The sequence below is a fragment of the Propithecus coquereli genome, unplaced genomic scaffold (assembly GCF_000956105.1).
Source record: "Propithecus coquereli isolate 6110/MARCELLA unplaced genomic scaffold, Pcoq_1.0 Scaffold208, whole genome shotgun sequence".
NCBI classification, from domain to species: Eukaryota; Metazoa; Chordata; class Mammalia; order Primates; family Indriidae; genus Propithecus; species Propithecus coquereli.
This window is the reverse complement of record NW_012145856.1, coordinates 258,804-283,737: the sequence shown is the minus strand read 5'-3', so window position 1 is coordinate 283,737 and position 24,934 is coordinate 258,804. Positions and strand designations below refer to the sequence as shown.

The window sequence follows — 24,934 nt, the reverse complement described above, 5'->3', positions numbered from 1 at the left end:
AAATATATTTTAAAGAGAAACGTAGCCTCATGAGCACATGAAGTTATCTTTACAAAATATCTAAAAAATAAGGAATTAAGTACAAAGTCTCAAGGGAGGCATAATATATCCTTTCAGAGTTTAAATTGTTTTATCACTGTGCAATACTAGAAGTTGGCCTGTATTTCTTGGTAACTACAACCAAGAACAAAGTAACTGTGGGCCCTGCTTATCTATGGTGAGGATAAGAAAATTAAGAGTTTTGATAATAAATATTGTAAAACAATGTCTTAGGGTAGCTTCTGAGTCTTGAGTAAGACAATTCATACAGCCAAAGTATTTTGAGAGACTCTTTAAAGGGGCATTTTATAAAGCAGCAGTTTTTATATTTAAATAGGATTATTAAGAATAGAATTAACACTCTCCGTTTTAACTAACATATTTTACCTGCTATACATTTCATGACAAAATTTCTACAGCTATCCTGATTTTCTAGTATCTTCTACAATACCAAATATAGCATCACTTCACTTGTAAATGGGAACTAAATACTATGTATACATGGACATAGAGAATGGACTAATAGACATTGGAGACTTAGAAGGGTGAGAGAGTAAGAGGAGGGTAAGGGATGAAAAAATTATTTAATGGGTATAATGTACACTATTCGTGTGACAGGTACACGATAAGCCCAGACTTCACAGCTCTGCGCTGTATTCATGTAACAAAACTGTACTTGTATCCCTAACTCTATAAAAATTAAAAAAAAAAATTAAAAACCTGTTTTCTTTTATTGAAGAAAATATATGGCATCACTTGTCATCAATCTCTTCCTTTCTCAGATGGCAACCTTTGCCTCCAACACACAAACACAAACACATACTCTGCAGTCACAAGCCAAAGTACCGTCAGCACAGCAGTGTGTCTGGGGTGGCCAGGACTAGCTGGTGTTTATCTTTTCACTGACATTCACATTCACTCGTCCACCAGACACTTATGAACCTGAATCTAGGCATTGTGTCAGGTGTTAGAGCAAAAAAAGAGATAAGCTGGGTCCCTGTTCTGATAGCCTATATTTTAGAGGTGAAGAAAAAACAATCTCAGAGAGTTAAAAATGCTATGAAAAGAAAAAAGTATGATGGGATAGACTCTGACAGGGAGTAGTAGAAAGTGGGTCATCTATTTTAAACAGGGCTTTCTACATAGTGAGCTCTTCATTAATAAGCATCCAGATAGAATTATTTTTATTCAGTCATTCCTATTTTGCTTTCACAATACTTAAAACGTGAAAATATTATTTCCAGCCTCTTAAATAATTAATTTTTAAAAAATGCTATTAAAAACCTTTTTAGTATCAATTCTGATATATGCCTAGGTAGGAAAATTGGAAAATACAGAAAAGTCCAAAATAGATTAAAATTCATTCAAAGTCCCCCTACTCAGGAGCAATGACTGTTGATATTTTATGGCTCTTCTAGTCTTTTTTCCTATGGATAGAAATATGTATTTAAGGTATTTTGATATTTCATACAATTTTTAGTTTTCCTTTTACCAGGTCCTGGACATATATCATTTGATCAGGATGATTCAATTACTTGGGCCAATAGATTTTCTTTTCTACTTTTTGGTTGCAAACAATTGGTTATCTGTAATAATCCCTTATAAAGTCTCTGTTGTATCCTTTCTAATTTCTAAATTTATTTGTGTTTTCCCCCCTTAAGTATATTTGCTAGAGAGAATTATCTTTTTTTATTTAAAACTATTAAAATCAACCGTGGTGATGTCGTTTTACTGTTTCACCAGTTCTTACGCTTGTTCTCCATTTTCTTAGCTCCTCTCTGCCTCCCTCCTACTGAGCAGAATATGAAATCACTTATGCGGTAATGTGTTTATGTATGAAGGCCTGTAAAATACATTTATCCCTAAATGGAATTTTGATAACTTGGATTTCAATATTTTTCATTTCTTTCATTATTTTCTTAATACTTTGTATAAGTATTTTCACTTCATTATTGACTTGATAATTATTTAGGAGGGTTTTTTAAATTCCCAGCTAGCCAAAACGGAAGCAAAACCAAAAATAAAAAAGCCAAAATCAAAACAAACCGCTATAATAACCTTTTTTTATTGCATTGTGATCATAAAAAGACATTTCAAATTTCTTTTTTTTTGAAGGGATGGGGGGTTGTGAGGAGGGGTGCTCAGTTTCCTTGTTTGTTTTGTTAAGACAGAGTCTCACTCTGTCACCCTGGATAGAGTGCAGTGGCATCACTACAGCTCACTGCAATCTCCTGAGCTCTAAGTGATCCTTCTACCTCGGCCTCCCAGGTAGCTGGGACAACAGGTATGCTATGCGCCACAATGTCTGGTTGGCTTTTTATTTTCTTTTTGGTAGAGACGGGGGGTGGAGGGGGGCGGCGTGCCTCACTCTTGCTCGGGCTGGTCTTGAACTCCTGAGCGCAAGCAATCCTCCCATCTCGGCCTCCCAAAGTGCTAGGATTACAGGCATGAGCTACCACATCCAACTGACATTTACAATTTCTATGGTTTCAAATACACTAATGTTTCTTTGAGGCCAACTCTTAAATACACATCTAGAGGTTTGAAATGAAAGTATATCAAACTTTAATTTATTCATCTGTAAATGTTCAAATGCCAACTGTCTACATAGCCTGGTATATTTTCACCTAATTTCCCTTTTTAACCTTTTTTGAAATTGTAACCCAATCTTAAGTTTTCCTTTTCATGGGGATATTTAAACATGTTTATTTATTTACTGCATAACTAACATTTGGCTTTAACATCACTTGTATTTCCATACCTTTCCTTTTTATTGTAGTTTGTGTTTGTATTTTGTAGTGATACAGAAAGTAGAAATATTGTTTTAATTCTATTTGCTGAATTTAGGTACACTAAATACAAATTTCAACTTCCACCTTTATTTTCGCTGTTCTTACCATCTTCCATTTCCAGATCTTTGTTAATTGCATATGAAAATTACAGATCCAGCTTATTATGATGACTATATTTAAAACTAAAAGCCTTTTACTAAGAATACATTTTGGGTTTTATATTCAATTTCAGTTTGGTATCCATATTCATAAGAGCCATTGGTTCATATTACTAATTGGTTTTGATGTCTATTGCCAATTTTTATGAGTTTCTCTTCTTAAATTAACTTTAACAGGTAACACATTCCTATGGCTCAAAAACAAGGAAAATAACCTGTCCCTCATCTGCCCTGTCCCTCCTCTGCCTAGTCTTACTAGCCACTGCCCCTCTGCCACTGCCCCCATAAACATTCGTTTCTTGCACAGTCTTCCTTTCTTTATTTACACATAAGCAAATATATATCTATCTTTCCCTCCTCTACACAAAAGGTAGTACACTATACACATTTCTACACCTTGCTTTTTTCACTTGAGATTTTTAAAAACTTGTACCCTATCTAAAAATGCCTGATTTCTTTGTACATGATAGGTCACAACTATTTTTCTTCAAAACTGTGTATGTTGCTTTATTGTCTCCCAGAATTGAGTGCTATAGAAAACAAGCTCTTTAGCTATAATTTCCTCCTTGAAGGCAATTCCCATTACTAGTCTCTGATAGAGATTTCCAAAGATAATCTAATCCAGTGGTTCTCAAAGTGTGGTCCATGGCTCCCTGGGGACCCCAACACACCTTCAGGATGTCTGTGAGGTCGACACTATTTTCATAGTAATACTAAGACATAATTTGTCTTTTTGATGTGTTGATATTTGCATTGATGAAACCTGAGCATGAATCAAGGCAGTGGCACCAAACTGTACTAGTAGTAATTATATGCTTCAGTGCCACACACTCACAGGCAAAAAAACTCACATTTCACTTAAAATATCCTTGCTCAGAAGTAAAAAATATTAATTTTATTAACTCTCAACTCTTAAATACACATCTTTTTAATAATCTGTGTGACCAAATGGGAACTATTCATAAAGCATTTCTGCTCTATACCAAAGTACAATAGTTGCCTCAAAGTTCTCAAAGGTCTCAATCTTGGATATGTTAATGTCCTAATCTGATCACTGTACATTATATGTATCAAAACATCACTATGTACCCCATAAATATGTACAATTATTATGTATTAATTAAAATATATCAATACATTTTTCTAAAAGTTTGAGACCTGCTGACATAAGCATAGATTAGTTCGTGAATATCTTTAGCATTTGTGCAATTATTTGAGTTATGATATGCACTAGCTGCTCTTTTCAAAGAACACCATTTTCACAAGAAATGATTGACAAACTACAGTTATTTAGACTTGGATATTTGACAGATGTTTTCTTAAAGATGAAAATGTAAGAATGGTACTTTAAGGGAAACTGACAGTATTTGTTGCCAATAATAAAAGTAGAACTTTTAAGTGAAAATTCAAATTTTGAAAAATTTGTATCCACCAGTGGGAATCTGACAACTTCCTAATACTTAAAGCCTTTTCTGGTGAGATCGGTGGTGCTACTAACCAAAATGATTTTTTATATTGTATAATCATCTGTGACAACTTTTAGAAAAGTTGCCTGACTTAGGGAACCAATGATAGTTTCCAAATGACCAATGCACAATACAAAATCACACATAGGTAAAAAGAGCCATTCAAAGTGCAAAATGGACCAAGGGATGTTAAAGTAACGGAGTACAAAATATTCACTGATACAGTTTTAGATTCCATGGTATAAATGACTTTTAAGAAACTATCACTTACTGAGTTTTGATATACTATTGAAGAATATCCACAATTTACTGGAAATGAAATATTGCTCCCTTTTCCATCTACATATATCTGTGTGAGACCACATTTTCTTCATGTAATTCAGCTAACATAACATACTGCAATGGACTGAATGCAAAAGCAGATATGAGAATCTAGCCCTCCATAAGTCAGACATTAGAGATTGGCAAAATTGTAAACAAATGCCCCTCTTCTAATTTTTCTTCTTCTTTTCTTTTATTATTTTTTCTCTATTTATTTATTTATTTAAAAGATAGAGACGGGGTCTCCCTCTTGCTCAGGCTGGTCTCGAACTCCTGAGCTCAAGCAATCCTTCCACCTCAGCCTTCCAGAGTACTAGGATTACAGGCATGAGCCACCACACCCGGCCTTCTAATTTTTTTGTTTTAGAAAATATTTTTACAAAAATATCTTAAGATGTGATAGATTTAATATCGTTATTTTTAATTGATTTAATAAAGCTTTATAAATTTCTGTTTTAATTTCTAATGTGACAAATATTGATAGATAAAATTTTATAAGAAAAACTTTTGGGTTCTCAATCATTTTTACAAGTGTAAATTAGTACTGAGACCAAGGAGTTTGAGACGTGCTGCTCTAAGCATAAAGAAGCTTGTAAAGGCCGGGCGCGGTGGCTCACGCCTGTAATCCTAGCACTCTGGGAGGCCGAGGCGGGCGGATTGCTTGAGCTCAGGAGTTCGAGACCAGCCTGAGCAAGAGCGAGACCCTGTCTCTACCCAAAATAGAAAGAAATTAATTGGACAGCTAAAAATATATAGAAAAAAAAAATTAGCCGGGCATGGTGGCGCATGCCTGTAGTCCCAGCTACTTGGGAGGCTGAGGCAATAGGATCGCTTGAGCCCAGGAGTCTGAGGTTGCTGTGAGCCAGGCTGACGCCACGGCACTCACTCTAGCCAGGGCAACAAAGTGAGACTCTGTCTCAACAAAAAAAATAAAAAAAAGAAGCTTGTAAAGATCATTCGCCTGTTGGTGGCTGAGCATGATGCTTCTCTGAAGCTCCCAGGATACCCTGTTTCCACTACTCTTCCAGTGCCTGCCTTGATTACAGTGCTTGTCTTCTGAGGACCAAGCATCCCACAAGGCAACACAACCCAGCCTATGTACCTTTACTTTCTGCCATGGTACATGCTGGAAGCTGCCTGTGAATTACCACAGATACTCAGTACAGTAACCCTGGCTCTAGCTCGCTCTTAAAACAGTGTCTAGATAGTCCACATGAGGCAAATTGGAGTTAAGTTTCAGAGGGTGGAATTCAAAGTCTCTTTCTAAATTTCTGGTTGCTGTTATGGTCTGGTTCAGAGGGTGAATGCATTTTATGTGTTCTAACTAATTTTCTTAATCTACCCTCAATTCAGGTTGTAGAAGTTGCACCCCTGCTGTGTCGCCTGTGGAACACTATTGCCAGTTTTCATAATTTTCAGGCTTTATGTTACTGGGTATTTTAATGAGAATGTAGGAGGAGATTCATCAGGCACACATAGCTTGCTGCCATGCTAACTAAGTAGAAGTCTGAAAAACTCACCTGCTCTGGGCTCATGTATAGTTTGGTCCCTACTTGTCCTGTGTGTCTGGCATAAGCTGGCATTGGGGTCAGAACCATCTGTTCTTCCTCATCCTGGTCCATTGCAGTCACTAATCCAAAGTCTCCAACCTTGACCACATCATCCATTGTAAAGAATATGTTGGAAGGCTGGAAAAAATAAAACAGACAAAAGTACAATCTTGGACTTGGAGAAGGAGAGAAAGTAAAGAATTATTTAAATGACTATATAGAGAAAGAAAAATATAAGAAACCAGATATTCTCAAGCATACCTCTCTTTTTTTTTTTTGAGACAAAGGTCTCACTCTGTTGCCTGGGATAGAGTGCCGAGGCATCAGCCTAGCTCACAGAAACCTCAAACTCCTAGGCTCAAGTGATCCTTCTGCCTCAGCCTCCCAAGTATGTGGGACTACAGGCACATACCACCATCCTGGCTTATTTTTTCTATTTTTAGTAGCGACAGGGTCTCACTCCTGCTCAGGCAGGTCTCAACCTCCTGACCTCAAGCAATCCTCCCACTTTGGCCTCCTAGAGTGCTAGGATACAGGCATGAGCCACCACACCTGGCCCCATACTTCTCTTTAAAATGGAATATGAAAATAAAAACAATTCTTCTATGCTAGACAGGCACTGTTAGTAAAGAAAAGGGAAGAGGAACAGAAAAAGCTAGCATTTATTGAACATCTACTTAAACTATGAGAGATCCACATTCCCCAGGGGCCACAGTACTTATTCTTTAATCTTATTATTTTATATATTCCTCCAAGCTTCTCTATATTTATGACTTAAGCCATAGTAATGATAATAATAACAGTAATAATAATAGCAAATGCATATACAGCACTTACCATGTGCCAGGCACTGTTCAAAGCAGCTTACTACTATTAACTCTTAATACAACCCTATTAGATGAGTACTATTAGTCCCCCATTTTACAGATGTAGAAACTGAGGCCCAGAAGTTAAATGAATTGCTTAAGGTTACCCAGCTAGCAATTAGTGAAGCAGGGATTCAAATTCAAGTCATCTAGCTTTATGAGAAAAGGATCTTGGGATTCACTGTCATGTGTCCAGCACTGAGTAGTTCTTGCTCTATGGTAGCTAATCACTATTGATGAATGAATGAAACAGACTGATCATTTGGTTTGCATCTGAGCGGGGGAAATAGACTAAAGAGGAATAAGAGTTCTTAACTACCTATGCTGCCTCTTCTAAAACTCATACGCTCTCAAGACTACAATCTACTTCCAGACCTCTGTCCCGAGTTCTAAACTTTAATGTGAAATTGTTTACAGGATACATTTAACCAAATGTCTCAGGGCTCCTTAACCCCAAAGTACCCTACATGAAATACATCATCTTTCCCTCAGAGTCTACTCTACCCTGCAGGTGATATGACCACCATTTGCAGCCCTTGAAATAGGAAAAAGGAAGCCATTTAGCTCATGTAATTGAATTTCATCATGCTGCAAATACTACCAGAAATAACATTTTGTTCCCAAACTCCAAAATACCATTATACAATTTTGACTTTGAAGCAATGAAATTATTGTGTATAACTTAATCTATATAATAATCTGCAGCTCTCCCACAAATAACCTTGTACCAGAGACAATAACAGACTACGTGGCCTCAAATGTCATCTTTCCTCCCCACCCCCACCTTCTGAGGGCAGCTGGTATTTACTGAACCCTGTAATAGACATTGTGTTGGCTCTCCAGCATCTATCCTCCATGCTTCCACCAGAACCATCTGACTTGACTTTGGAAACCCCCTTTCTTCCTGACTGTGCAACAACCCCATTGTTTGTGTGGAAGTCATGCTCGCTCTACAGGTTGCCTCAACCAATTTGTATAATCCCATTCCCTGGCCAGGAGACGGGTTCAGGGATGGGTGGGTGTCCTTGGTTTATCAAGTGGAAATGAAACCCAGGACTTCTGATCAACACTGGAGGAAAACAATACTTTTCTCTCCACCCTCTATCCCACCACGTCTAAAAGGCTTAAAAGAAAAACATGCGGCCCTAAGAATCTCTGGCAACCATCCTGAGATTATGAGGGGAGAGCCTGCCTGAAAACGGAAGCAAGAAGTGGGGAGGAGAGAAACCAGGTTCTGGCCACATCACTTGATCCCACCTGAAGCTTTACCTGAATCCTCAACAGTTTAGTCACATGGGCCAACAGATTTCCTTTTCTGGTTAAATTAGTATAATGCTTTTGGTTGCAAACAAGAGAAAATTCAAAATAAAATGATACGAGCATCTAGAACATGTCAGGCATTGTACTGAGGCTATAGTGAGTGAACACAACAGAATGGTTTATGCCCCCATGGAAACCACAGGATAAATAATCCAGGTGTGCTGAGAATGATGAAGGAGAAAGACAAGGTTCTATGAGAATGCTGTATATTAGAGGAACTGGGAAAAGCCCAGATTGGAAAGAATAAAAGACTAGAAGTCAGTCTGAAGAGGCAGGTGTCAGAGAGTCCTGATGACAAAAACGTAACCAAAATACAGAAGGGGGAGAGGGTCTAGAAGGTTGGAGCAAAATGTAAAGCTTTTTCAGCCAAGACCAAAAATCTTGCTGGTATTTTCTTTTTGGTACACTAGAAATCTTTAAAAGGAATTGTCTTTAGAAAGGAATAAAACCTTTTTGATTTCTAGAAAAAGAAAAGAGAAAATTAACTTTCTTCTTGGAATTTTTCTGATGTATAGACAAATATAGAAAAATCTTTAGGTAACATTGTAGCATTAAACAGGTATGTACCAACATCTCATTTACATTATAAATTAGCAGGCAGATATTCATTATTAGTGAAAACATAAATTTGTTGCCTTTCAACTTGGCATCTGTGTATATAGCAAGTGTTAAATACAAGAAGAATGTGTTTATCAGCAAGTTGTTTTCCATCAAATAATAAGCCTTTACCATATTCAAACCTAAACAGCTAGTATTCTCTCAAGTTAGGGGTGTCTGGTTTCCTGTAAATTGTCTGTTCCATTCCAACAAAAATAATTCATCTCTGAACTTTTCATTCAGTGCAGAACAATTCCTGGCAATCAGTTTGGGCCTACATCAAAATCACTGAGACACAGTGTTACATATAACTAAATAACAATTATATTGGAATTAGGAATTATTTCTAATTCTTATTCCTGTTATCCCAAAACTCTCAAAACACACTCCAGAATTTAGAAACCTACTGCTGATTTTAGAAGAAAATAACTTTTGTCCAAATAGCTCGTATGGTGCCTGAAACAAAAGTTTGTGGTTATGGCCGGGCGTGGTGGCTCACGCCTGTAATCCTAGCACTGGGAGGCCGAGGTGGGAGGATCGCTCGAGGTCAGGAGATTGAGACCAGCTTGACCAAGAGCGAGACCCCATCTCTACTAAAAACAGAAAGAAATTAGCTGGACAAATGAAAATATATATAAAAAAAAAAATTAGCCGGGCATGGTGGCGCATGCCTGTAGTCCCAGCTACTCGGGAGGCTGAGGCAGTAGGATCGCTTGAGTCCAGGAGTTTGAGGTTGCTGTGAGCTGCTGTGAGCTAGGCTGACGGCACGGCACTCTAGCCCAGGCAACACAGTGAGACTCTGTCTCAAAAAAAAAAAAAAAAAGTTTGTGGTTACATAAAACAAAACTAAAAATACTTAAAATGGATCCAAATCTGTCAGGAAGTTAGGCTAATTTCATCAGAAAAAGTATTTATAAATTCATTACACATCTACTGGTGACTGCTATGAATATATGGAATATGGTAGAAATTAGTTAAATAAAAATTCCATATACTTATTTTGCAGAAACGCATACTAAGGAATGCCATGTTTTAGTAATAATCTTACGTAGAATCACCTGATTAACCATTCGTTTATTTATATATATATATATTATTTTTTTTTCTTATTATTTGGACTGTATTTCCTAGAGACAACTGGTTAACCATTTACAAGCTTTTTGCATCCAGCCTCTCACCTCTTCCCCTAAAGCCCAAAGAGTTCAGAAGTAGGGGCAAAAGTACAGAGATCTGCCCCAATTCAGAATTGGCTAATGAAGGAACTAATGTCTCTCCTTCCATCTGAGTCCCTTTCACCATGCTGCTTCAGGGCCCTAGGGGTACTTGTGGCAGACTACTCAAAGCCATAGGAAAAACAGGGTGTATCTGCTTATGGTGGATTTTATCCAAAGATTCTTTTTCTTTTTTTCTCATCTGGACTACTGGGAATAACCTTCACAGTAAAATGAACACAAACACATTATAGAGGAGAATGCATGGTTCGCCTGATGTTTTCCAACATGAGACTCTTTATTCCTGCAGCAGGCCCCTTCAGGCTACTTTCTCAGACCTCTGCTCCCAGATGCTTCTGCTCTTAGGGGTCCTTCAGTTAAAAACTGACGAGTACTGCAAGTACTGCTCTGAATCATAAAATACCAGATTGAAACCCTCGTGTGATGTTCCACAAATACAGACCTTGAGGTCCCTGTGCATGAGTCCTTTACTGTGCAGAAACTCCACCGCCTCTGCGATCTGCAGGAAGATGTGCAGGCACACGCTCCTCTCTCTCTCCTCTATGGTACATCGTCCGTTCATCCAGTCTTTGAGGTTTTCCTTTCTGCATAGCTGCATCTGAATGTAAAGATACACTTTCGGTGAACTGGGCTGGAGTTTTTCCGTGGTGTTTTTAGTGAGATCTAAACTCAAAGTGGTTGGTCTTGGAGGAGAAATAGACAAAGTAGCTTCAGAAGAGGATTTGCTACTGGTGTGCTTGAAAGCAGTTAGTTTATTAGCACAATGGTTGCCAATATGCAGTCGGTTAGTTTTGGGCTCTTCTTTACTAGATGCATTATCACAACCAGAATCTTCAAATACAATAGAAGAAGAGGTTCTCTCCCTTGACCTTACATAAGGAGAAGCTTCAGAAGGACAGAGTTCAAAGGAGTGCCCCTCATCATTGCCATCCATAGTACCATCTTCCACATCACAGTCTGTGAGACAACTGTCCTGTAGGTTGTACACTGCATCCTCTGACCCACTGATGTCTCCATGGTCCGTTCCTGAGAATTCCAGTGGAGAGAAATGGCTCTCAGATGAACTTGTCTGGCCACAGGAGATCCCTACTGAAAAAGACTTGCTTCTTTGTGGTGAAGGAGCTATGATTTCAATATGTTCTTTTGTAGAGAAAGGATCCATTGTGCATATTTTAACTGACGGTGCATCCATTGGGCTAGGAGAGCTGAGTTGCCAGTCTGTGCTAAAAGTGAGAGAAAGACAAAGGGATGAGAGGGAATGTGTGTTGATAAAAGTATTTGAACTGCACCCTTTGTTTAAAAAGTTTCAACTATAATAAAGCCAGTTATCAGTGACAAACAGACAGTTATCAGTGACAAACAACAAAACAACATACAGACAGACTAAATGCAAATATGCTATGTAAGGTAAAGAACATCACATTCCATCCATTCTTTCTAAAAAGCTTAACTTAAAAGTTTAATTTTATACATGAAACAATTGTCTGGGATTGTCATGTCAGAGTAGCCAAAGCCTTTCATGCAAAACAAGGACAGGATTTCTTGGCAGTGATTCTGAAGCCCCTGTCCAAATTAGGACAGCAGCTCACAGGGCCTTGAGACAGGGGCCACTTCACTTGGTGCTTCCATGATTTTGCTATTGGTTGAGTCTATAATAAGCGTCACTATAACAAGGTACCTCACTTGGATCTAATGCTGCTTAGGTACCTGTAGGCAGGAGCTTACTACACTTACTTACTCCACACTTGCTTCTTTTTTGTTTTCTTTTAGTAGTTTTGTTTGTTTGTTCATTTTTGAGACAGAGTCTTGCTCTGTAGCCTGGGCTAGAGTGCCATGGAGTCAGCCTAGCTCACAGCAACCTCAAACTCCTGGGCTCAAGCTATCCTCCTGCCTCAGTCTCCCGAGTAGCTAGGACTACAGTTGTGTGCCACCATGCCCGGCTAATTTTTTCTACTTTTAGTAGAGATGGGGTCTCACTCTTTCCTTCAGTAGTTTTTAAAGGGCCTTCCTTCTTATATCACACCATAGTTAATATGGGAAATGTCTTCAGGCTACCTACATTTATGTATTTTTAACTGAAAATAGTTTAAAACTACTTAAAAGGGAGTTGTAAATTGTTAACTGCTAAGAGAAGAACTAAATAAAATTTTTTTTTAAAGAACAGAGACAAACAGAAGCAGATAATACCTGATACTGAGAAAAGTCACTCTAAAGGGCTCAATCGCAATTCATAGAGCCCTATTTTTAAAAAATTTAAAAATTAAATTTCCAAAAACTAAATCAGAATTTCACTTAGCAAGTGGCTAGAGAATTTTCTAAAACATGACATAGAATAGAACTCTGCTGTTCTTTTTCTTAAAACAATCCCTAAATTTAAGGCCGGGCACGGTGGCTCACGCCTGTAATGCTAGCTCTCTGGGAGGCTGAGGCGGGCGGATTGTTTGAGCTCAGGAGTTCGAGACCAGCCTGAGCAAGAGCGAGACCCCGTCTCTACTAAAAATAGAAAGAAATTAATTGGACAACTAAAAATATATAGAAAAAATTAGCCGGGCATGGTGGCACATGCCTGTAGTCCCAGCTACTCGGGAGGGTGAGGCAGAAGGATTGCTTGAGACCAGGAGTTTGAGGTTGTGGTGAGCTAGGCTGATGCCACGGCACTCACTCTAGCCCAGGCAACTTTCAAAAAAAAAATCCCTAAATTTATAGAAATGATATTGTGTTCACATAAGCAAAAAACCAGCCTAAAAGAAAATATTAATTTTTAAGTCGATGTCTAACAAAGTTACCTTTCATCTTTCAGCCAAATTTCATCCATCTTTTCTTGCCACTTCTCTGGTGGTGCTTCCAGCCAGGCATTGAAATATCTAACAATTCCTGGGTGTTCCAGCTTGGCTAAGGCTTTCACTTCTCGCATTACCTTCTCCCGAGCCAATTCCCTGAAAGAGAGAAAACAAGTATTTAAGGTGATGGATATCCCAGTTACGCTGATTTGATCTTTACAAATTATATGGATGTATTAAATTATCACATGTACCCCCAAAATATGTACATCTATTATGTCTCTTTTTTTCCCCTTATCTTGTGCTGTTAAAGGGGATGTATACCTATTATGTATCAAAAAAAAAAAATTATAAAAGAAAATTAGCCCCAAAAAAGGAGAAGAACAAAGAAGAAGACATTGAAGGTTGTTTATATCTGAAGAAATATTCAGATCGAATAGTGAAAACAGAAAAATAATAAAATAGAATTCTCCCTTGAATCTAAAATTAGGAACACAAGAGTTAGCCTAGGTATAATTCTAAAAAGTCACATAGTAAGCCACATGTATTTGAAAAAATACATGTATTTTAGTATTATTTTTCCTTCTGGAAATAAGTGCTACAAGTACATATTGTCCATTCAAATAAAGCTTTCTTGGCTGATTAAAAAGGAATCGCCACAGACTCTTAAAGATTATTGCTTAACGTTTGTTTTCAATAGGAGGACAAATAGGTATGAATGAATTCTGAGAAGACAGTTTAGCATCCCAGCTCAGGAGGACACAGAAAGACCACCCCAAAGGGTACATTATTACAACCCTGACCTTTGACAGCTTTTCTAATGGATCTAATCCCACATTTCTAGGGACCCCACGATCAACTTAAACAACAGAACAGCCCAAGAATATCAGCTACTCTGATTTTTTTCCTCTTTTTTGTTGTTGTTAATGTTCCCCACTCTCCTAATCTAAGAATCCTGGTACATTTTTTAATTCTCCAACATCTAGGTCCCCACATTCAGGTACCAAATCCTATCAGTCCTCCTTTTCAATACCTTATGTTCATTCCTTACCTTAGGACTCAACGTTGCCAAAAAATCTTCTACAGAACAATCCTGCCTCTTCTCCTTTCCTTGTATCAGCCATCTACACACTGCTCCCAGAGTCATCTCCACTTGTCAGTCACTTTTCTACTCACAGCCCCAGCTGTCTACAGAATAAAATCTCAACTTCTTTGCTTGGCATTTAAGTTGCTATGACCTGTCTTTTCCATCCTCTCTTCCATATGCCCCTGTTCTTACCCTTTGCTCCACCCATTCCAGAACGTTCACCATTCTGCATACCATCTGAGAGCCTTTGCCATCCGGCCACCCTCCCCTACACATTTGTCTACTGAGGGAAAGGCTACTCTTGAGCACCCGGAGCAAACGTCACCATCTCCACAAAGCTTGATTTCCTTTTCATTACATCTGCTGTTTCTTCATGAGATACTACTTACTAAGATAAGGTATGGGCCACAATCTTTCTTGCATTGTAATTATTTGAGTATATATACAAAAGCACCAAAAAGTTACAGGCTTCTTAAAGGCAGAAACCTTAATTTTCATAGCCTTTGTGGTACCTGGCACACATGAATACTTAAACTACTCAGAAGTTTTCTACCAAAAGAAAAAACTTAGCTCCACAGTACCCAAACCATCAAATTTCTGTGTCCCTCTAAGCTGTAACTTTCCTGAGACTTGGTAGAGTTAAAAAAAAAAAAAAAATAGTAACTACCAGATATGAGTACAGCACAGCAATTAGTGCACATTTAATCAAGAATAAACAAAAACCTTCCATATAAATGGAAAAAAAAAAAGTCCTGCTCAAAGCCTATGATCTTAAGCATCACACTGTTCTGAGCCAGAAATTACTCTTCTAGGAATCTATCCTAAGGAGATAGATGTGGTCAAAAATTTATATAAAAGATGAACACTGCAAAGTTATTTCTATTAGCAACAAATCAGAAACCAAATTAACAATAAGAAAAGATTAAACAAAATAAGGCACATGTATTAAATGGGCCACTACCAAGCCATAAAATGCTCTTAATGTATTTTAGTATTTTAATGAAATATTCTTAATAGCATGGAAAATGTTGAGGGTATAATGAGGTATAATGAGACAAAACTGTTCAGCATTGACAACTGTGCTCCCAATTAGGTAACTTTCTGACCAGAAAAAAAAAAATCAAAAGGAAATACTCTGAAATGCTGATAGTGGTTATTACTGGGTAGAGAAAATATAATTCAAATGTTTTTTATTTTAATACTTTTCCTTATTTAACATAATAAATATAGATTATTTTTAAATATTGTGATTTATTAATATTAAAATCTATTATAAGTCACTAAGGCAAAGTCTTGAGTTGTTAAGAATCAAAAACAAGGGCATATTTTTTAAGTAGACATAAAGATCACAACTTTTAGACAGCTAGTCATCTGGCAGCACTTAGAACCAAAGATTTGGATGGTCAGAAACCATAATTTTTATAGTGTCTATGGAGTATAGCAAGAGAGACATTCCACCCATGAGATTAGGTCGTACAGTGTTAAATCCAAGTTTACTGAAAGTACCATCCATTACCTATTGGGGAGACGGATCCTCTTGATAGCATAATTGCAGTCATCTACCTTGTTTCTAGCTTCAAAGACAACTCCAAAGCCACCACGACCCATGCACTGAATTGGTTCAAAATCTGTTAGGTATCTAAAAAGAAAAAATAAATTTTTCAAAAGTTTACAACAGTTTAAATTTTGTTGTAAGGTAAAAATTGGTTCAATCTAACATTATGATACATAAAAATGTATAAACTCAGTAAGCTCATAGAACTCATTTTAATTAAGAGTATCATTTGAATTCTACTAACAGCATTCTTAGTTCTTCTGCTTGTATAATAAAGCAAACACATTTCTATAGGTTTCCTAGGAAAATTAAAAACAAAAAAGCTTTTTTTAACTGGGAATCACTTATTAGTCACTTGTTCTTATAGCAACTGTACCACTGATATGTCCTATCCAATACTTCCTATCATCTACCAAAATATCATTTTTTTTTTTGAGACAGAGTCTCACTCTCTTGCCTAGGCTAGAGTGCTGTGGCATCAGCCTAGGTCACAGCAACGTCAAACTCCTGGGCTCAAGTGATCTTCCTGCCTCAGCCTCCCTAGTAACTGGGACTACACGCATGCGCCACCGTGCCCGGATAATTTTTTTTCTATTTTTAGTTGTTTTGGATAATTTCTTTCTATTTTTAGTAGAGACGGGGTCTCGCTCTTGCTCAGGCTGGTCTCGAACTCCTGAGCTCAAGCAATCCTCCCGCCTCGGCCTCCCAGAGTGCTAGGATTACAGGCGTGAGCCACCGTGCCCAGCCCAAAGTATCATATTCTTAATTCTCTAACTTTTTACTTTTTGTGGCATTTAATACTTATTTAGAAAATGTATTTTATGCTTTTATCCCATTGCCTATAAATTTTATGAAAACAATTTAACCAATCCTATTATACTCAAGTACTTTTTTATCTATAAACCTTCCTAGGAACCAAAGCTGACACCAGCTAGGTTGCCTCACTGGTCTGCACTCACCACTGAAAGTATTCAGTCAGACAGAAGCCAACTCGCCATCTGTCACTCACAATGGGGCCTCCACCCTGCAGCCTGTTTCTCCCTTTAGGGCCTGACCTCGGTGACCTGCGCTGTACCTTGCAGTCAATTTGCACCATGCTCTCTCACAACTTCAAGCTTCTGTTATTTGCTCTGCTGGGAAAGCCTTCCTCTTTGCTCTTAATGAACCCTAGTCTTCCTTTATTCTGCTCATCTTACCGCCTCTGTAAAGCTTTCTTAGACCCCATAGCACTCTGCACATAATATTTTGAACTATTTAGACTTAATATTTCTCAGTTATTTGGTTCCCTTGTCCCACCGCCACTGTATTGTGGGGGCCATAAATGCAGGAAGGAGAGTATTCTTGTTTCTCTCTGTGTTTCCAAAACTTGGGCACTAAATGACAAATCGAAGGTCTAACAAATGTCTTTGAATAAATGCATGAATTAATAAAAGAACAAATTAGATGTTTGGTGTCCCTTACAAGGGTAAGTTAATTACTTTATGACTTACACACTTGTATTAATTAAGTAGTTGCCTCAGCTGGTTAGAGCATGGAGTTAAGGAGGAGAAGCAATAGATCTCAACCCTCCATGGGCCAATTACCTACAGAGTAATAATCTGTATTTCTAAAAATAGCTAGTTAAGGGACCTCAGTACAAATTTATCTCTTCAAATGCAAAAGCTCACAAAGTTCAGGTCCTACTCCTGGAAGACCAATTGGATTACCTTTCTATATTAAGAAAAACATCTAGGCCGGCGCGGTGGCTCACGCCTGTAATCCTACCTCTCTGGGAGGCCGAGGCGGGCGGATTGTTTGAGCTCAGGAGTTCGAAACCAGCCTGAGCAAGAGCGAGACCCGGTCTCTACTAAAATTATAAAGAAATTAATTGGACAACTAAAAAAAATATATAGAAAAAATTAGCCAGGCATGGTGGCGCATGCCTATAGTCCCAGCTACTCGGGAGGCTGAGGCAGGAGGATCGCTTGAGCCCAGGAGTTTGAGGTTGCTGTGAGCTAGGATGACACCACGGCACTCTAGCCCAGGCAAGAGACTGAGACTCTGTCTCAGAAAAAAAAAAAAAAAAGAAAAACATCTATATAAAAATGGATATATCTTCTAAAAAGAGTTTATATATGATTACAGACCCTATAAATATAAGCATCATCTTGCCTAAGTTCCCAGTTGATAAATGACAAAGCGGAGATTTTAACTCATGCTCTTAATAGTGCCTGGGACGTAGTAGCCACTAAAAAAATTAGTTATTATTATTATTATTACTATTGAACTCCCGAATCAAAAACACCCAACAGCTGTACTCTTCATATTGAATAAAATTAAAGAAAATTGATTCAAGTTTAATTCAATTTTGAGTATATTATTCTAATTCTCTTGACAACAGCCTGGTAACTGCATCTTCATTTATGATACTCCATTTACTCTACCCCCCGCCCCTATCTCTATCTGTCTAATTCTTACAATTTAAGATTCAATTCAAATGTGGCTTCATTTATGATGCCCTCCTAGATGATCACAATCATATTTAATCATTTAGTTCATGGCTTTTTTCTTATATGTTTATGTTTTTCTCAGTATTATCTTTCCCAAAGACTTCCAGGATAGGCCCAGTCTTTTTATTCCTCCCAAAGCCTGAAACACTGTTCTGCATACAGCTGTTCAGAATAAATGTTGAATGAACCGTGAATGGCTTCAGTAGTGGATTACCTCACGGGAGTTGCTGGATCCCTTGTTCTTTCCCTCTCTCTCCCTGCTGCTGGTGTTGATAGCCACTGATATATTAGTGTCTTTATTACCCAAGATAGTAAAAGTAGCTCTTACCATTTGTTAGACATCTAGTAAATTTTGCTTTATTTATGGAATTCTCGGATTTTACCTGTTCCTCGCCACCCTGAAACAACTGGCTTGATAGAATGGTAGAATGGCCTTTTGAGGACTCAGTTACAGCACCAGCTAGGTGACAAATACCTTGTAGGGATAGGGCAAGGTTCTCCAGAAAGATATATATGCTCTGAATTAGTGTCTAATATATGGCATCATTGTTTTCATAGCCAGGATTCATAGGTCCAGAATCAAGGAAAGGAAATGGAAGTGACACAGCTCACCAACACCTCTAGTGACCCACTAGCAAAATTTTTGCTTTCTGTTCCTTTGACCTGTGTTCTGCTGGCCTAGAGGTCTTAGTTACAGTGGAAGGAATACTTCCATCAGGAGATACAACACTGATTCCACTGAATTGGAAGTTAAGACTGCTGCCCAGCAACTTTGAACTCCTCATGCTTCTGAATCAACAAGCAAAGAAGAGAGTTACTTCTTAGCTGCGTGACTAACCCTGATGACTAAGGAGAAATTGGACTGAGGCTCCCCAATGGAGGTAAGAAAGAGTAGGTCTGGAATATAAAAGATACCTTAGGATGTCTCTTAGTATTATCATACCCTGTAATTAAGGTCAATGGAAAACTACAACAATCCAAACCAGGCAGGACAACCAATGGCCCAGATCCTTCAGGATTGAAGGTTCGAGTCACCCCACCATATAAAGAATTACAACCAGCTGAGGTGTTCTCTGAAGGCAAAGAAAATATGGGATGGGTAGGGAAAGAATGTAGTTATAAACACCAGCTGTGACCATACAACCAGTTATAAAAATGAGGACTGTCATGAGTATTTCCTCCTTATTTTGCAGTGAATACATTTGTGTGTGTGTGTGTGTGTGTGTGTGTCTATTATATATACAGAATTTTTTTTTTTTTGAGGCAGAGTCTCGCTCTATCACCCGGGCTAGAGTGCCATCGTATCACCATAGCTCACAGTAACCTCAAATTCCTGGGCTCAAGTGATCCTCCTGCCTCAGCCTCCCAAGTAGCTGGGACTACAGGCGCATGCCACAACACCTGGCTAATTTTTTCTTTGTAGAGATGGGGTCTCACTCTTGCTCAGGCTGGTCTCAAACTCCTGACCTCAAGTGATCCTCCCACCTCAGCCTCCTAGAGTGCTAGGATTATAGGTGTGAGCCACCACGTCCAGCCTTATATAAAAACTGATAGAGCAAATCTTTGTTTTCTTCCCTCTCTTATTCCCTATCATATAATATAAGATGCATTGACTTTATATCATAGTATTTAAGTATTGTTAATTTTTTATCACAGTATTTAAGTTACAGGATATAAAGGATAAGGGTAGACATTGCCCAAGGACTTTACCTCCTCTTCTGGGGATGGGGTGAGTGCAGCATTTTTAATTGTATACAGAATAGCTGGGTCATGTTAGGCAGAATTATGACCTGTTATTGCCTTTATTTGGAGATTAAATATGGTTTAAGAAAATGCATATGGGTGCCAAGCTGATAAGAAGTGGACTTATGATGGTTAATTTTATGTGTTAACTTGACTGGGCTACAGGGTACCCAGTCATTTCATTCTGAGTGTGTTTGTGAGGGTGTTTTTGAACAAGATTAACACTGGAATTGGTAGACTGAGTAAAGCAGATTGCCCTCCCTAATGTGTCCCTCATCCAATCACAGCTGAAAGCCTAAATAGGAAGGGCTGACACCCCCATCTCCATTCTCCCCACCACTAGTAAGTGGAATTCCTCCTGCCTGCCTTGAGCTGGGACATCAGTTTTTTTGTGCCTTTAGACTTGAACTAAAATATCAGCTCTTCTTGGATCTTGAGCCTTTGGACTAGAATTTACACCATTAGCTCCCCTAGTCCTCAGGCCTTTGGACTCAGACTGGAAATATACCAGTCTCCAGCTTGCTGACTGCAGATCTTGGGGCTTCTAAGTCTCCGTAATTGCATGAGCCAATTCCTAATAATAAATCTCATATATACACATACCTTGTTTCTGTTTCTCTGGAGAGCCCTAATACACACATTTACTTTTTCAATCTTTTCTGTCAAAAAACCCTTAACCTAGATGCTAAGCAGTAAAGTTCCATGTCTTTTCCTTGTCCCTATATCTCTAAAGTGATAATAAATATGCTATCAAGACAAAAGGAGGCCGGGTGCTGTGGCTCACGCCTGTAATCCTAGCACTCTGGGAGGCCGAGGCAGGTGGATCGCTCAAGGTCAGGAGTTCGAGACCAGCCTGAGCAAGTGCAAGACACCGTCTCCACTAAAAAATAGAAAGAAATGATCTGGACAACTAAAAATATATACATAGAAAAAAATTAGCCGGGCACGGTGGCGCATGCCTGTAGTCCCAGGAACTCGGGAGGCTGAGGCAGAGGATTGCTTGAGTCCAGGAGTTTGAGGTTGCTGTGAGCTAGGCTGATGCTGCAGCACTCTAGCCTGGGCAAATAGTGAGACTCTGTCTCAAAAAAAAAAAAAAGACAAAAGGAAAAGTAGCTATAATCCACGTAACATGAAAAACAAACCATAACACCATTTCCTGCACCACAAAGCATCAAAGGTAATATTTTATACCTGAGAGATTGCGAACAGCTTCTCTAGTTTCATTTTACTTTGAAATTATTTGAACTGCCTACTTTTAGCTAACCCATCTCCCCCTTCTGCTTTTACAAATTATCTTTTCTATTGGTGTTTTTCTCATATTTCTACTTCCTATTCCAGACAGAACAAAAACTGAAATAACTGGAGATTAAGAAACATGTGGAGATTTATATCATACTCTAATAAACATAATTATTATTTGGTACTATTAATGTCAATCCCAGTACATGGTAGATCCTAAATACCTAAGTTGCCTGATAAGAACTTAATTTGGTATTGAATTTCTTAACTCCTAAAACACTCTATTTTTATCCCTCTTAGGGTATACGCCACTTTTAATAAATTTAAGTTACTTGAGGGTTAAGTCTATGTTTTATTTATCTAGATATCCACACATCAAAAGAAAAACCAGTTAAATAAGATCTTGGTTTAGATGTCTTTTCTTCTTTGATTCAAATTGTTACCATCAGGAGCTGTAACACACATTTATATTTTATAGGACTCTTACCGTGATATATATCCTGAGTTTTTTATGTCATTCCAGCTACTGTCATTGGCTTCACCACTTGCAGAATCATATTTATTTTCAGTTTGACATTGAGTTTCAGACTCCTTCCTTTGCTGATAAGGTAGAAAAACAAAATCACTACCAGTACAGGGCTGAACTAAAGCTAGCTAACAATCTTAGGCTATAGAGTAACACTGAAAAATAAATAGTATTGAGAAAAATAAAAGCATTATAAAAACACAAAATAAAGAATTTTGCTTTATTAAAGAAAAAGAATTTATCTTCCTATTGTCATCCCTCTAATCTTTGAGGGGATTTTGTTTCTTTATAGTATGGGTATGTTATATGTACAGTATAATACATAACTAAGCATAACGAGAAAGACAGTACACACAGGTAAGTATTAATGCAAACCTCTGGGCAAGATTAGAGTCATTTCTTTCCCAACCAACTTTGTAGATGCTTTAAAAATGCTTTCAGTAATAGGAAATTAAATTTGGTAACATCTCATTTGCAATGTCTCTTCGCCAACATCTCCTAAAAGATTTTCCAGAGCATGTTAATAATTGTTATGGTCAAATGGGGTGCTCTAGGTCATCTGTCTAGTCATTGATTCTTTCAATGAATCTTTACTGAGCTCTGATTATGTGCCAGGCACTATGTAAGGGGCTGGCAAGATGGCAGTAAATAATGTAGACTGGTCCTTGTCCTTAAGAATGTATCATCTGGCAGCAGAGAGAGAAATTAGGAATGACCTAGCATATACTTTAGTAAGGGGAGTACAGGGTATTCTAAGATATAGGCAGGGAATCTAACTCAGAAACAGGAGGTTAAGGAAGACTTCCCAGAGGACATAACAACTAATTTCAAACTTAAAAAATATCAAGGAGTTAAGCACATGAGAGAGAAGGGAGAGGAGGTGGCGAATGCAGTTCAGAGTCAAGGTCAGAGAGATGACTGCTTTCAGGCTCAGCAACAGTGTGACCTACACAGGAAGAGCTGAAAGAAGCTCAGTGAATTCTGGGGAGGAGAAGGAAGGGATTAGGGTAACAGTGAAGGATGGGTCATGAGCAGGCAGGGTACAAATTATTCAGAACCTTGAATGTTCTAAGAAGGTTGGATGTTAGCCCAACCACAACATGGAGTTAGCTATTAGAGGTTTTTAAGCCAGGAAACGCAGCTAGAGCTAGGGTGTGGAGAATGGACTGGAGACAGCCTGAGGACTAGGGGCAGGAGACCAGTTAGAGGCTACTTTAACAACTCAGGAGAGGTGTGATGGTGTTTGTGCTAGGGAAACAAAAATTGAGATGTAGAGAAGATGGTAAATTTGAAGATATTTAGGATGAAGACTTTGACAGAACTTGGTCTGACCAGGGAGAGAAGAATGATTTCTGGCTTTGGTGACTGAGTATGGCAGTACATTCCATTGAGAGAGAATAATGTCAGTGGAACAGGTTGGGGATGGGAATAGGAGTGGAAATGAGGACCGTCTCGAGATATGGCTCATTTGAGGTTCCTGCATAGCACCTACTAGATAGTTGGTCCAGAGAAACAGATTTGGGAACCATTAGTATGTAAGATGATTGGAGCTGGGAAGGTAGGGGAGACCATCCAAAGAGAGTTTGTGGGATGGATAAAGAAAAGAATGAGCCCTGAGGAATACTATTGTTGCCGGGAGAGGCTGAGGAAGAAGATGAGGTCCTAAGGCATCCATACCACACCCAAGAAGGAGACCAGGAGAGCACGGTGTCAAGGAAGACAGGTAAGAAAGGTCAAAGAGAGGTGTCTGACAGTGTCGAATATGGAGAGGTTCGGTTAGATAAGAACTGGAAACTGTCCATTACACTTAACAAAAGAAAAGATCAACAAAAACTTTGGCAAAGCAGCTTCCGTGGACTGGTAGGGGTAGAAGCCAGACTGCAATGGATTGAGTAGTGAATGGGAGGTGAGGAAGTGGAAACAAGAATGTAAGCAACAATGATTTTATGGTAAAACTCAAGTACATTTAACCCCCTAGACACAGACACACACACACACACACATTTTCTATACTTCCAACACTTTGAAATACATTAGATTCTAAAAAATATCTTACTTACTCTGTGAGGATGAGGATGGAAAAGTCTGCGCACAATAAAAGTTGTTGCCACAATACAAAACAAAATCGTTCCAACTATTTCTTTCCACCAGTGTAAGAGGAGAATAGGATCCTTTTTGCGGATATTCTTGTTGTAATTTGGGTTGTCAAGGAATCTGACAGTGATCTGTGTGCTCCGTTTGTTCCTTTCCCTCTTGTAGTATGGTAGATAATAACCATTATCTTCAAAAAACAGACATTAAAAGGCTTTTTAAAAAGATAAACCAAAATACGCCCATCTTTAACTGCTAACAATTATCTATTTTCTTATATAACACTAATTCCTAAGTTTTAGCTCCTTTTTTTAAAAAACACATTTCAAACACCTTCATTTGCCTTATTTTTTCTTAAATACAGATATTTTCTTTTATTCCATAGCATTTTAAATTTTCTTTACATTAAATAATAAGACTAGGAAAACAATCATAAAGGCCACCCCATTCATGACTTCATTAATAGTTCAATTCTTTAAATACAAGCATTAGTACCCAATCTTCCTTCAAAATATTTTAAGCTTTCTTTTTACTTGGCATCAGTAAAATACCAAATTTTACCACTAATCGTTCTTCATAAGATGAAAGAAAAACATCCCATCATGCTCTTTGGTTCAGTTTGGGCTGTCAGAATGAGTTTGTCCCAGGAATAATCACACTTACCGTATGGATACTGCAAGATTGAAAGTGCACCATTACTGTATTCTTCGTGGGAAAACTTATCATTACTAAGACATTTGTCAAATTCATCAGACCCTACCAAGACAGGAGTTCTGGAAGGAGAATCTAAAAGAAAATGATAAAATCTTAACTGTTACGTCTTTATTGAAAATGCATGTTCTCATTCTTTGAATAAACTGACAGTCAACCACAGTCCAGTTCAAACATGTAAATCCAACAAATGACCCAAGGTTCTCGCCTTTGAAAAGCAAGCATTATTACAGAGAAGATGAGTCATTTAAATAAGCAATTAAAATATGATATGAAATGTGTAGTTGAAAACACATACAAGGTACAGAAAGATAATTAAAGAAGTAGGTGCCCCAATATTTGATTTCAATTAATTTATGTGTCTCAAAGAAT

At 38.0% G+C, this 24,934-nt stretch overlaps 1 protein-coding gene across 2 annotated transcripts in view; it reads right to left on the bottom strand.

Moving 5' to 3' along the window:
- Positions 1-24,934, bottom strand: part of EIF2AK3 (eukaryotic translation initiation factor 2-alpha kinase 3) — a 79,100-nt gene that overhangs the window by 6,969 nt on the left and 47,197 nt on the right. For both annotated transcript variants that reach the window (XM_012644258.1, XM_012644260.1), the window contains exons 8-14: positions 24,515-24,637; positions 23,821-24,041; positions 21,722-21,834; positions 15,725-15,847; positions 13,128-13,277; positions 10,784-11,564; positions 6,297-6,464 (exon numbers count right to left, since the gene is read on the bottom strand). In XM_012644258.1, coding sequence (XP_012499712.1) covers positions 6,297-6,464; positions 10,784-11,564; positions 13,128-13,277; positions 15,725-15,847; positions 21,722-21,834; positions 23,821-24,041; positions 24,515-24,637 — 1,679 coding nt within the window. The remainder of the gene's footprint in view (positions 1-6,296; positions 6,465-10,783; positions 11,565-13,127; positions 13,278-15,724; positions 15,848-21,721; positions 21,835-23,820; positions 24,042-24,514; positions 24,638-24,934) is intronic.